The 14,517-nt window shown below is 44.6% G+C and overlaps 1 protein-coding gene across 1 annotated transcript in view; it reads left to right on the top strand.

Annotated features, from left to right (window-relative positions):
* The window catches only part of LOC308325376 (phosphatidylinositol 4-phosphate 5-kinase type-1 gamma-like), a gene marked incomplete at its 3' end in the record, with an annotated part of 118,838 nt that extends 105,536 nt beyond the window's left edge, over nt 1-13,302 (top strand). The window contains exon 18 of the mRNA XM_080777860.1: nt 13,213-13,302. Coding sequence (XP_080633986.1) covers nt 13,213-13,302 — 90 coding nt within the window. The remainder of the gene's footprint in view (nt 1-13,212) is intronic.
* Between the last annotated feature and the right edge of the window lie 1,215 nt (nt 13,303-14,517).

Below are 14,517 nucleotides of genomic sequence, written 5' to 3'. Positions count from 1 at the left end.
CTGTGTCACACACATTCTAGGGCTATAATGTGCCTTGTGCAACCATTTATTTTATGACGCCTAAAAGCTAAAAAGGAAACTTCGTATTCATATGTTCAACAGCAAACACAATTGTTAATCGCAGTCCTTTGTATGACAATGAATGGTCAACTTAACATGTTGTAATGTAATGACACAGCCCTAGTTTCTACTACAGCCACATGTAATCCAGTTACGTACCGTGTTGGGCCTTCCGTCGCTCGGTTGAAGATGGCCGGTATTAATAGAGCCGCGTAGGTTGTATGGCACAATACGTCCCGAGCACCGTACGCCTCGTAATCTCAGGGAGCGTTCGTTGACACCGTTATTCGTTTCAGCTCACCCGAGTAGACACTCTATTATCAATACCAGCCATCTCCTGAAGACTGCAGCCAAGGTCACCGCATGACACCAAGGTCACATGATCAACCTGTAAGACACAAACATACGCCAACATTACTCTTTATCCAGATTTTATACATTGTAGAAAATACATCTTTAGGAAATTCTTGCTTTTCTCTTTTGCATCCAGATCTTATTTGAATGATGTTTGAGACAAAAAAAAGAAAAAAAACTTTCCTGGGGTTTAGATATTTCAGTATTTCAAAGAGTCAATGATGTCATGGACACTGGGCTCACTTCCTTCCTGGACTACATTTTGTCTCAGTAAGACAGCCCTCCCCCTATCCACAAGGAGGAGCAGTGGACCAAAGCATTGTGGGAATAGTAGTTCAGGAAGGAAGTGAGCCCGGTGTCCATGACATCATGGATTCCATGGACACTTTGAAATACTAAAATATCTTAAAAACACATAAAAACCCCAGGAAAGTGTGTCTCAAAAATCATTCAAAGAAGATCTGGTTGCAAAAGGGGTGAAGTGGCCCTTTAAAGTTTAAATCAAGTTGCTCTGTGTGGTAGAAATGGGCTTGTAGATCTGATACATTTGAGTTTTCCATCAACAGAGAGACATTTAGTTTAATCTTATGAATGTGTCTGAGCCAGTTACAACTGGTTACCATTATGTACTAAAGTGAAAGGGTATGGCATCAAAATGCACTTAAAAATTACCAAACGTAGCTCATTGTGCAGAAATGTCCCATTTCAAATGTTTGAAAGGAAAAAAAATCTGAAAAAATAGCTACAAATCTACAATTAGCTGATCTACAATCTCACAATAGATTGCATCACAATGCATTGTGAGATTGTAGATCAGCTACTTCCAAATGGCCAAAATGTGGTTTTAGCCCAGTGGTAAATTGCAATGTAGCCAAAAGGATATATATTTAATAATCCAAATCTACAAAATAACTAGTAAAGTGTCCAAATAATAGAATATAAAAGTACAATATAGCCTATTGGCCACAGCACTTCAGTAGATGTAATTATTTACTTTCCACCCGTTTGTTTATTTGTTTGTGTCTCAAAAAGTACCAACACATTCCTCATATTGTTGTCCTTTTAGAGTCACAATAAACAACCAACAGTCCTTCTAACAACACTAACACTTTAAACAATAACAGAGTTAATGTTGGCTAACAACCATGCGGTTAACAAACAAATCTTACCTCTCAGCAGCGACGCCCCAAACACACTATGCACCGTGTGCGCCTCCATTTTAAAGCATAAGCCCCGCCTCCTGTATCCGGTTCTAGACCGTCGGTCATTGGTCCGTCAGAGTGAATGGATAACAGCTGTGTGGATTTACAAGCTGCACGCATGCGCGCGCACACGCGCACACACACGCACACACGACAGACAGACAGACAGACAGACAGACAGACAGACAGACAGACAGACAGACAGACAGACAGACAGACAGACAAATTATATAATATGAAAAGGTTTGTCGAGAACTGCTGCAGATTCATAATAATCTTCAGACACATGCAGTGTCTGCTGGTGAACACTAGATGGCAGCAAAACGTCGGTTTCCCAGTCTGTCCATGACAAACTACTTTAAACATGTAGTTTCTCCTCTCTCTCTCTCTCTCTCTCTCTCTCTAGAAGTGTATATTTGTATGTCTCTCTCTCTCTCTCTCTCTAGAAGTGTATATTTGTATGTCTCTCTCTCTCTCTCTCTCTCTCTCTCTAGAAGTGTATATTTGTATGTCTCTAAATGTTATGATGAATTACACATTTCAGGAAATCTGCGTTCCAATGGCTCCAATGTAGTCATATTTTATTTGACAATTTAGGCATTTAGCAGACGCTCTTAATCCAGAGCGATTTAGTAGCAAGAAGAAAAAAACATGGCGATACATCATGTTGCCTACTTAGGTACACGCCCCTCGCATTTCTGCAAACAAATAATTAGGCTACATATCTTCTATGTGACAACAATGAAGAAACGACACTTTGATACAATGTAAAGTAGTCAGTGTACAGCTTTGGATATCAGTGTAGATTTTATTTACCCCTCAAAATAACGAAAAACACAGCCATTAATTCCAGACTGCTGGCAACAAAAGTGAGTATACACCCTTAAGTGAAAATGTCCAGATTGGGCCCAAGTGTCAATATTTTGTGCGGCCACCATTACTTTCCAGCAGTGCCTTCACCCTCCTGGGCACGGAGTTGCTTCACAGGGTTGCCACTGGAATCATCAACCCACTCCTCCATGATGACACCACGGAGCTGGTGTCCCCCCAGTGCCTCCCCAGTGTCCCCCCAGTGCCTCTAGAAGACATCTGTCCAGTGCATCTTAGCCTGACTGGGTGACCAGCTGACCAATACAAGGCCTCAAGACTCAGGCCTGTGGCCTCAGGTCTACCATTCTGAAATTAAATATAATAATATTTGGACTGCTGGACAGCTGACAGTATAGGCTCTCTTTACTCTTAAAAATAAATATAATATGTATGTATGTATGTAAAATGTCAGAATGGTAGACCTGAGGCCTACCATACCAGGCCTCAGGCCTGAGGCTTGAGGCTATACCATGCAGGCCTACCATTGCGTGGCACGAAATGTCTATGTTCACATGCAGGCTTCTGTGTGCGACCTAGAGGAGCAACTGAGCATGTGCGGCACTATAAGTCTTACACCACATGCGTTTGAGAAACCCAGCCATTGTCAGAAAGTGAGACGGGTTACTGCAGGTGACTGTGCATGTGTGTGCACGTGTCCGTGTGTGTCCGTGCCCGTGTGTGTGTGTGTGTGTGTGTGTGTGTGTAAGAGAGGGGTGCACGGCGTGTCACTCGGGGCGACAGCTCAGCCGTGTCGGGCCGTGATGGGATATGTGATGGACACTGCTGGATGACAACCGTCCTGGAATGAGTGTCCTTCACCTTCTCACGCACGCACGGTCGCACACACACACACACACACACACACACACACACACACACACACACACACACACACACACACACACACACACACACACACACCACCCCTCGGCTCCTCTCCATCCATCCTCCTGTTAATTCTCTCTTCCTCGCTACCTCCTCCTCCTCCTCCACCACCACATTCTAGTCTCCTCCTCTCTCTCCTCCTATGCCACCAAAATATGTGGAACGCCCTACCAACAGTCATTAAGACAATCCCTTGACTCCTTCAAAACCGCCCTCAAAAGGGCACCTATATGGACGGCTGCAATTCGAAGCTGGCCCCCGTATTTTTTCCAATGCAAACTCAACACAGAAAGGCCCTTTTCGTTTGGCCTATATATGTTACGGGCACTGATGATGTGGAGGAGGGAACACCATCCTCCCTGGCAGGAGTCGAACCCGGGACCTTATAGCTGTTTGCTTTGATCATTACAGCTGTGACTATTATGGGCTGTCACAGTGACAGCCAGGGTTTACAGTACTAATGGCTATACGCAACGCGGGCCCCTGGCGTGAGCGTGGACATTTAGTGACCCTTTCTGTCATCAAAGTCAAAACAAACACAGCGAGTAGAAAGTCTCTCAAAGGGAACAATATTACCCACACATTCTTGTTTTCTTTCTGGCCCAATGCAAATGAGATAACACAAAGAGTAAAAAAAAAGGATTACGGAATTTTTTGTAATCGTCTCATCTCGTCTTTGTGAAGACTTGAGAGCGTGATCTTTGTGGGATGAGAGTGAATGGTGACTGCACCGCCGACGAAACAAACGCTTTGTTTAATCTGACGGGAATATAACCCAATGGCTTTTGTGTTTTCAAAGGAGTCGGCGAGAAACAACTAATAGGTGCGTGCGTGCGTGCGTGCGTGCGTGCGTGCGTGCGTGCGTGCGTGCGTGCGTGCGAGAGAGAGAGATAGAGAGAGACAGAGATCAAAGCAGCAGGCAGGCTTGTGAATCCATGCGTGGGAGGTGAGGCATCACCTACCCATCATGCATTGCGTCACCTCTGAGGGGATGTCAGGCCCTGTTTTCTATAGAAAGCGCCATAGAGAACAGACAAGCCAAGCGCCATAGAGAACAGACAAGCCAAGCGCCATAGAGAACAGACAAGCCAAGCGCCATAGAGAACAGACAAGCCAAGCGCCATAGAGAACAGACAAGCCAAGCGCCATAGAGAACAGACAAGCCAAGCGCCATAGAGAACAGACAAGCCCAGCGCCATAGAGAACAGACAAGCCCAAGCGCCATAGAGAACAGACAAGCCAAGCGCCATAGAGAACAGACAAGCCAAGCGCCATAGAGAACAGACAAGCCAAGCGCCATAGAGAACAGACAAGCCAAGCTCCATAGAGAACAGACAAGCCAAGCGCCATAGAGAACAGACAAGCCCAAGCGCCATAGAGAACAGACAAGCCCAAGCGCCATAGAGAACACACAAGCCAAGCGCCATAGAGAACAGACAAGCCCAAGCGCCATAGAGAACAGACAAGCCCAAGCGCCATAGAGAACAGACAAGCCCAAGGGCCATAGAGAACAGACAAGCCAAGCGCCATAGAGAACAGACAAGCCAAGTGCCATAGAGAACAGACAAGCCCAAGCGCCATAGAGAACACACAAGCCAAGCGCCATAGAGAACAGACAAGCCCAAGCGCCATAGAGAACAGACAAGCCCAAGCGCCATAGAGAACAGACAAGCCCAGCGTCATAGAGAACAGACAAGCCAAGCGCCATAGAGAACAGACAAGCCCAGCGCCATAGAGAACAGACAAGCCCAAGCGCCATAGAGAACAGACAAGCCCAAGCGCCATAGAGAACAGACAAGCCAAGCGCCATAGCAAAAAACGCCATATATAAAACTGGCAATCGGGGTGACTCCAGGCTGTGTACTAACGAGCAAACGATGTGATCTCGACCTTGGATTATAATGTTTTATATTAGGCTCAAAACATGGTATGCTTTATTCCTTTCGGAGCACAAAGAACACTAATAGTGCGCTGTTTCTACACCATGGGAGTGAGGTGCAGGGGTCCAGCCACTGGGGGAAACTTTAGCCCCATCGGTATAGCTTGTAGATCTGCTATTTTCTCAGTGGTCAGCAGAGGAGGGTGTTTGAAGGTGAGCATTCTAGATCCCGGTTCACACACAGTAGCTCTAATTATCACGGCTCTTCATTGTGTAGCCGTGTCAGTGTCTTAACCCATTCTGGGCGGGAACCCCTTTCGGTGTTTTAAGCATTATGTTATGCTTTAGCTTGTTGAAAAATAGCAGATCTATAAGCTTGAACTTGTAGGTCTGCTATTTTTGAAAAAAATCGTGAAAATGTGCCTGAATAAATCATTGAATATATATTCTTTCAGAGCGCGCCACCGAGTGGCGCGCTACGAGCTTGTAGGTCTGCTATTTTTGAAAAATCAAAGAACGACTGACATTTTTTTTTAATCTGATCTCAGGTCAGAATGGGTTCATCAGACCAGTGTGTGTGTCCACAGTGGAAACCTCGTATGAATCTGATCTCAGGTCAGAATGGGTTAAGGCAAGGCCAGTGTTTGTTTATCTTTGACGTTGTTGGGGAGAAATCAACCAACATTGATTTTTAATCCTAATCCCCCTTCCTTCCCGCTCCGCTGCCTCTCTCGATCTCTCTCCCTCTGTCTCTCTGTCTCTCTCTCTCTCTCTCTCTCTCTCTCTCGTATTGATCACCATCCTGGACGGACCTGATGAGATCCGTCCAGGGACGTGTATAGGTATATAGATAGAGGGCTGCTGAAGGACAAGACCTGCTGTTCATCAGCAGCACATCTACACTTACAGCCAAGTACATTCACTGTAGCACTTAAAGGGATTAGTTCACTCAAAACAGTACTTTTTTCCCCCTCTATCAATATATATTTTAATATTGTAATACTTTTACAATTTAATTCACCGCTGAAAGTACATTGTACTGAAGTATATTTCCTTTTAAAACGTGCAATACTTTCTATACCTCTACTCCAGTACGTACATCTCAGAGGCAGACCTAGCCGCAATTTGCAACTCTAGATTGTTTTTATAATGGGATGAATTTAGAGTTGCAATACCAACCCTCCATCGACTCCCCACTCATCCAATTTGCGTTTGCGATCTGCTTGTATTAAACAACCGTTAAACTCACCAACATTGCAGCTGTAGGGCAAGCTTGAATTATCCCCCTTTCAATCTGCCGAGATTTTGTGTCATCAAAATCCACCGTAGACATGATGTTATGAGCTGCTTTCTGTCAAGAAATGATGTGCAGGTGATTCTTTTTCTAAGTGTTGGGGTTTGGAAGCGCTCGTTTTTATTAAGGGGTCGCGCTGCTGCCTCCTGCATTATGTGCAAATGCGAAACAAACGGCACGCAGGGCCGTTCAGTGACTTACGACGACCGCTTCCAAACTCCAACACTTACAGAAAGAATCACCTGCACAGAATGCCTTTACTAAAACATGTCTACGGTGGATTTTTATGACACAAAAGCTCGGCAGATTGAAAGAGGATAATAATGCAGGCACGCACGCACGCACGCACGCACACACACACACACGCACACACGCACACACACACACACACACACACACACACACACACACACACACACACACACACACACACACACACACACACACACACACACACACACACACACACACACACACACACACACACACACACACACACACACACACACACACACACACACACACGTAAAGTCCAACATTTTCTGAACAAAGTGAGCTACTTCTCCTTCCATCCACCCCCCCAAACCTTTTAGTCAAGCTCTGTTTTCAAAAGCCCCCTCTATTAAGTGCACTCTCCGTTAACCCATTCTGACCTGAGATCAGATTCATACGAGGTTTCCACTGGACACACACTGGTCTGATTAACCCATTCTGACCTGAGATCAGATTCTAAAAATGTCAGTCGTTCTTCAAATTTTTCAAAAATAGCAGACCTACAAGCTCGTAGCGCGCCACTCGGTGGCGCGCTACGAGCTTGTAGGTCTGCTATTTTTCAATAGATAAAGCATAACATGATGTTAACACGAAAATGGGTGCCCGGTCAGAATGGGTTAATGCAACACAAAACAGAGCCTTTAGTCAGTATAAATATGGTTGAAGACAGTCCGGCAGACGCAGGGAGTTCTGCCACAGTGCGGTTGACGCAGGGAGTTCTGCCACAGTCCGGCAGACGCAGGGAGTTCTGCCACAGTGCGGTTGACGCTCCCAACTCGGTGGCCACTCGGTGGCGCGCTATGAGCTTGTAGATCTGCTATTTTTAAATAGCTAAAGCATAACGTGATGCTATCACCAAAACGGGTTCCCGTTCAGAATGGGTTAATTGCCTCTGCAATTTACAATTAATCAGACGCTGCGATCAAGCGTGCAAAAGTCCAAGATCAGACTGAATGGCACGACGAGACCCGGTCAACCAACAGCGGAGGGTAAAAAACCACGACGTAGGTATTGAGTAAATGGTAAATGGTACGGCGCTTTACATTCAGTCCTTCACCCGTTCACACACACCACCGATGGCGGCGAAAACCATGCAAGGCACAAACCAGCACATCAAAAGCAATTTCAGTTCAGTGTCTTGCTCAAGGACACACTCCGACACTAACTCTGGGGGATCGAGCCTGGGTTCGAACTTGCAACCTTTGCCGTTACCATCCAGCCACTGTACCACCCCTGAGCCACCGCCACCTATAGAATGCAAAGAAAACAAGTTAGTGTTTCAATGTACAGTACTAGCTACAGTAGGATACCAGGTAGACATCAAAGCGATAGTGTTGTGCGGGTGCAAACGTCCTAACAGTCAGACACGCAATAGTCTGACACCTTACCCAAACCCTAACCTAACCCTAAACGCACGCAGAAGCCACGTAAGTGTTTAAAATTGCCACGTATAACGTGTTGTTTTCGGCGACTAAAACTAAGACAAAAAATGTTTCGTCGACTGCCTTTTTTCACCGACGAAAACTAAATGGAAACTAAATTAAAACTAAACTATGGTGACTGAAACTAAGACTAATGCATACTGACAATTTCGTCGGCATCAAGGCCCGCCAAAACATGTTTTAGTCGACTAAATCACCTGTAGATTTAGTCGACTAAAATCTTATGACATTTTGTCGACTAAAACTAGACTGACACTAAAACATTCCAGGTGACGAAATGTGACTAAAACTAAATTAAAACTATTCAAGAGACTAATTAATGATTGAAACTAAAATCAAAATTTGCTGCCTTTTTTTTTTTACAGAAAGCTTTTAAACTTTTAACCCATTCTGAACGGGAAGCCATTTTGGTGTTAGCATCATGTTATGCTTTAGCTATTGAAAAATAGCAGATCTACAAGCTCATAGCGCGCCACCGAGTGGCGCGCTACGAGCTTGTAGGTCTGCTATTTTTGAAAAATCGAAGAACGACTTCGAACATTTTTATAGAATCTGATCTCAGGTCAGAATGGGTTATAACCAGACCAGTGTGTGTCCAGTGGAAAACCTCGTATGAATCTGATCTCAGGTCAGAATGGGTTAATGACATCCATCTACTCCTGTGTAGGCCTACATATACAGTACAGCACATATATACATATTATGGAATTTGATGATGAAGTGATTTTCTTGCAGTTTAGTGCCAACAATGCTAAATCCAAACACATGACAGACTTACAGTAAACGTCGGTGTGGCGTTTCTGGAAGTTTGCAGTAGTAATATATTGGATTGGTTATTTCTTCTTGCTGATAGAAGACGTTTTATTTCTTTTTTTTGCGCACGTGCTTGTAATCTGGGAACGGAACGCTGCCTGCCCGGGGCAACAATGTGTTGCAGCTTTTTCTCCTAATCGATTCTGTCTGTTTGTGTGTGTTTTTTTTCTTTTCGTTTCATTGTCAGCATGAACATAACTTGATAACAGATGTTTGAGCGGATCCGTATGGATGGAACTGGGACGGAAGGATCATCAGTAGGTCGCTGACGTTAACCCATTCTGACCTGAGATCAGATTCATACGAGGTTTCCACTAGGACACACACTGGGTCTGATTGACCCATTCTGACCTGAGATCAGATTCATACGAGGTTTCCACTGGACACACACTGGGTCTGATTGAACCCATTCTGACCTGAGATCAGATTCATACGAGGTTTCCACTGGACACACACTGGTCTGATTGACCCATTCTGACCTGAGATCAGATTCATACGAGGTTTCCACTGCAGGACACACACTGGTCTGATTGACCCCATTATGACCTGAGATCAGATTAAAAAAATGTCAGTCGTTCTTCGATTTTTCAAAAATAGCAGACCTACAAGCTCGTAGCGCGCCACTCGGTGGCGCGCTATGAGCTTGTAGATCTGCTATTTTTCAATAGCTAAAGCATAACATGATGCTATAACACCAAAATGGGTTCCCGTTCAGAATGGGTTAAAATAAACGCACCCTAAAAAGGTCAGAAAGGTCAACTTGTGATCCTATTATAGGCTGGAATTTTCATGACATTTGGTAGGAAAAAAGTCAGCACTCCTTTTTTCTCCCAGTCAAAGATATATGCAGATATATATTTATTATTTACATTGAAATATGGAAGTACGAGATCCTGCTCAGTGTGTGTGTGTGTGTGTGTGTGTCAGGGTTGATTTCGTCGACTAAAACTAAGACAGAAAATGTCCGTCGACTACTTTTTTTTCACTGACGAAAACTAAATTGGAAACTAAATGAAAACTAAGCTACTATGACTAAAACTACAATGAAAATGTGCTGCCAAAAACAACACTGGTGTGTGTGTGTGTGTGTGTGTGTGTGTGTGTGTGTGTGTGTGTGTGTGTGTGTGTGTGTGTGTGTGTGTGTGTGTGTGTGTGTGCACGCTTGTAATTGTTAAATCTGTTAAAATCACGGTGGCATTCCCGTTGGGATTATGGGAAAACAATGGCAGAGAGGTGGGAGGTCTGTTGACCGCACCCACCTCTCCCTCTTTGTTTGGTGAGATAATGTCAATATTTGCAAGTACTCTTGTTACTGCAATTGAAAAAACGGTGCATTTTTACTATTACACGCACGCACGCACGCACGGTCGCACGCAGAGAACATACGGACTGATGCTGCAGGGTTCCACACATCTGTTTCCCAACCGGGATGACGCATTTATTTGTTGTGTTTTCGCATCTCTCAGACATAGGGGGCTCTTCAGTGTTCACACCTGAGACACAGCTGTCTCCTCGGTGTCTCCTGTGTCTTCCGTGTGAAGAAAGACTCGCAATGCATTTCCAAAGGGAGTCACACATGGTTTGATGACACACAACCTTGTTGCATGGCCGAGGAGACAGCTGTGTCTCAGGTGTGAAGTACGGCCCCTTAGAGACCGAGATGCCGGATGTTTAGCTCTGATGCCGATCCCAATGTTGAAGCGCTGCGTTTTTTTGTACACCACTTAATGCCAATTCAAAAATCACAGTCACAAGACAAGCGTTTTATTAGCCTGGGAAGCATAGCGTTTTCGCCGGTTTATGCTCCGTTCGGGAGCGGACGGTAACTTATAATACAATACGTCATGTTGTAGTCACTGGTTTGTAGTCAATACGTCATGTTGTAGTCACTGGTTTGTAGTCAATACGTCATGTTGTAGTCACTGGTTTGTAGTCACTGGTTTGTAGTCACAGGTTTGTAGTCACTGGTTTGTAGTCACTGGTTTGTAGTCACTGGTTTGTAGTCATCAGGCCGGAACAACCAAACCAGAATCAAATTCCCCGTGATCAATCAAGGGCATCGTAAATTTATTAGGGCCTACTTAATAAAAGCATTGATGCAGCGTATATGAATCCAACTAGTTTATTTTGTTGTGTGTATTATTCCTATTAACTCGTAGCAACTACCTAAACGGAATAAGATATTCCGTTATATTCCATATATATAATATTAATATATTATTATTATTATCATTATCATCATCATCACACGGCCCGATTTAGGAACACAGACCATATGCTTTCCTCCGAGGTGGAAAGACGAGAGGTGAGAACGACGCAAAGATGTGAAAAAAAAAACACTTTTCAAAACCAAAAAGTTTGTTTTTGAACTTGCAGTCTGAGGACAGCCGGCGACACTTGGGTGGAACTCCAGACGAGGACACGGAGAAGACCGATGATGCTGCAGATCCACTTCCTTAATTCCCAGCTCCCTCCACAGCTCCCTCCACGGCACATCTGTTTGTTTGTCCCGAACCAAACGACAGCATGATGAGTTGATGACACATTGTTTGCTTTTTCTCCCTCTCTCTCTCTCTCTCTCTCTCTCTCTCTCTCTACTATAAAGTGTGTTGTGTGTGCTGCTCCGTCAGCACTGCAGGCTGTCTGTCCTTAACACATTCTGACCTGAGATCAGATTCATAACGAGGTTTCCACTAGGACACACACTGGTCTGATTAACCCATTCTGACCTGAGATCAGATTCAAAAAAATGTCAAGTCGTTATATATTATTTTTCAAAAATAGCAGACCTACAAGCTCGTAGCGCGCCACTCGGTGGCGCGCTATGAGCTTGTAGATCTGCTATTTTTCAATAGCTAAAGCATAACATGATGCTAACACCAAAAGGGGTTCCCATTCAGAATGGGTTAATGGTGAGATAATGGCTGTTAGAAGAAGTCATTAACCCATTCTGGACGGCGAACCCCTTTTGGTGTTTTAAGCATTACACATTATACACTTTAGCTATATTGAAAAATAGCAGATCTACAAGCTCTGATCTACAAGCACTACGAGCTTGTACAGTACTGTAGGTCTGCTATTTTTGAAAAAAAATAGTGAAAATGTGGCGCAAATATATTCTTTCAGAGCGAACGTTTTTAACTCAAATCTTTGCTTCTGGGGGGGGGGGGGGGGGTCCCTGAAAACAACATATTTTCAGATGGGGGTCAGCGGCCAATTACATATAACTTTTGGGAATCCTTGACATGAAATATTTTGAAAGCCACTGACACACAGAAACATTTGTGTTTTTTCAGAAAACTGTCAGGATTTAGAAGATATTTCTAAATAGAATCGTCCTCGGGCCTGAACAGGTTAATAGCTCACTAATACGTGTCAGATGCTACCTGTCCAGGAGTGGCAGCAGGGGACGGAGCGCCGGGCCTCACATGACTGGCCCGCATAATGAGAGGGACACGGCCCGCCAGCCCGCACAGCTGCTGCTGCTGCATGGGCAAGAGCCGCTACGCGTGTGTGTGTGTGTGTGTGTGTGTGTGTGTGTGTGCGTGTGTGTGCACGCAAGGGGAGTAATGGTGGGAGGGAGATGGTTGGGGGAAGTGGAAGGAACTTAACCCATTCTGACCTGAGATCAGATTCTATACGAGGTTTCCACTGGACACACACTGGTTCTGATCAACCCGTTCTGACCTGAGATCGCCACGCCACTCAGGTCACTCGGTGGCGCGCTATGAGCTTGTAGATCTGCAATTTTTCAATAGCTAAAGCATAACATGATGCTGACGCCAACATGGGTTCCCGGTCAGAATGGGTTAAGACAAATTAATTCTTCATCGCACGGCGAGCAGTGTTGCTTCTATTGTTTTCAGTTGTACGAGTTGTTGGTTATACCATTACTTATATTTCATGCACCCCAAGAAGCCGTATAGATTTAGTTTGTTTTTGTCGCATTCCTGACTGAGACAATAACTTGATTGATCTTGGTATAGTAGGCCCTATACACTCCACTGATCATCAAATTATGGGCTTAGCAATGGTGCATAAACAATCTCCATGAATTCAACGCTGCATGGGGTGTGTAAATGATAGAAAATAAGTAATTTACTTAAGTATCTCTTCTCTTCTCTTTTCTTCTTGTCACAGCCCTGGCCACAGTCTGTGCCACACCCACTCATCCACTGCCCTGATGACTACCTGGACCCACCTGTGTGTCTCACCTCACCTGCTCCCTGATTAACCTAGTCTATATATAGCCCTTGATGCCCTCATGTGTTTGTTGGATTATAAGTTTGCTCTGCCTTGTGAATACGTTTATTCTTGCCTTGTATGGTGTACCTTATTTTCTAAGTAAAATACTTTAAGTTATTCCTGGTGTCCTGTGTTCTGCATTTTGGATCTTTACCTGGGAGAGAAGCCTGACACTTCTCTTCTCTTCTCATGCAAGACACAAACACACACACACACAAAAGCTAACATACATCACTTGGTAGAGGTGCTGGGTTCAAAAGCAGCATCAGAAAAAGAGAAAAGGAACCCGAAACACTCGTCTGCTCCAAATGTTATACTTTATTGACAAGGTTTCGAGCCTCTTAGGTTTGACCAGATGAAGAGCCTTGGCTCGGAACGTCAATAAACTATGACTTTTGGAGTGCGGCTTTCTCTTTTTCTGACACACACGCACGCACGCACGCACGCACGCACGCACACACGCACGCACGCACGCACACACACACGCACGCACGCCTGGCACCATCCAAACTTGTCAGAGTAACCTTGGGAATGCCTGTGGCATTATGTTAGTCACTGAGGTAATGCATTTAATCCCGAAACAAATTTAGACTCTGTGTTGTGCGTCTCTCTCTCTCTCTGTGTGTGTGTGTGTGTGTGTGTGTGTGTGTGTGTGTGTGTGTGTGTGTGTGTGTGTGTGTGTGTGTGTGTGTGTGTGCTTATGTAAACTCCAATCTCACCACCATTAGACTACGGCCGACTTGGCAGTAAAAGGCACCCCGCTGTCACTCCCACATGTGAGAGCGCTCAGGATTAGCTGGCTCTATCGACGCTCTAATCTGGAGACAAAAAAAAAAAAAACACACACACACACACACACGCACACACACACACACACGCACAGACACACACACACACACACGCACCCACACACACACACACACACACACACACACCTCCCGCAGAGACGTCGAGACAGAAAGATTCAATTTGAGCAGAGCTCAGATATAACAGAGTCTTTTATGGGTTCACTCTGCTATGCTATAGTCTCACATTGATCCACTGAATGTATTCCTTAACCCATTCTGACCTGAGATCAGATTCATACGAGGTTTCCACTGGACACACACTATGGTCTGATTATAACCCATTCTGACCTGAGATCAGATTCTAAAAATGTCAGTCGCTCTTCGATTTTTCAAAAAATAGCAGACCTACAAG

The sequence above is a fragment of the Protomyctophum bolini genome (genome assembly GCF_963924005.1).
Source record: "Protomyctophum bolini genome assembly, chromosome: 12".
NCBI classification, from domain to species: domain Eukaryota; kingdom Metazoa; phylum Chordata; class Actinopteri; order Myctophiformes; family Myctophidae; genus Protomyctophum; species Protomyctophum bolini.
Note: the sequence above shows the minus strand (reverse complement) of the source record. Positions and strands in the feature narration are given on the sequence as shown.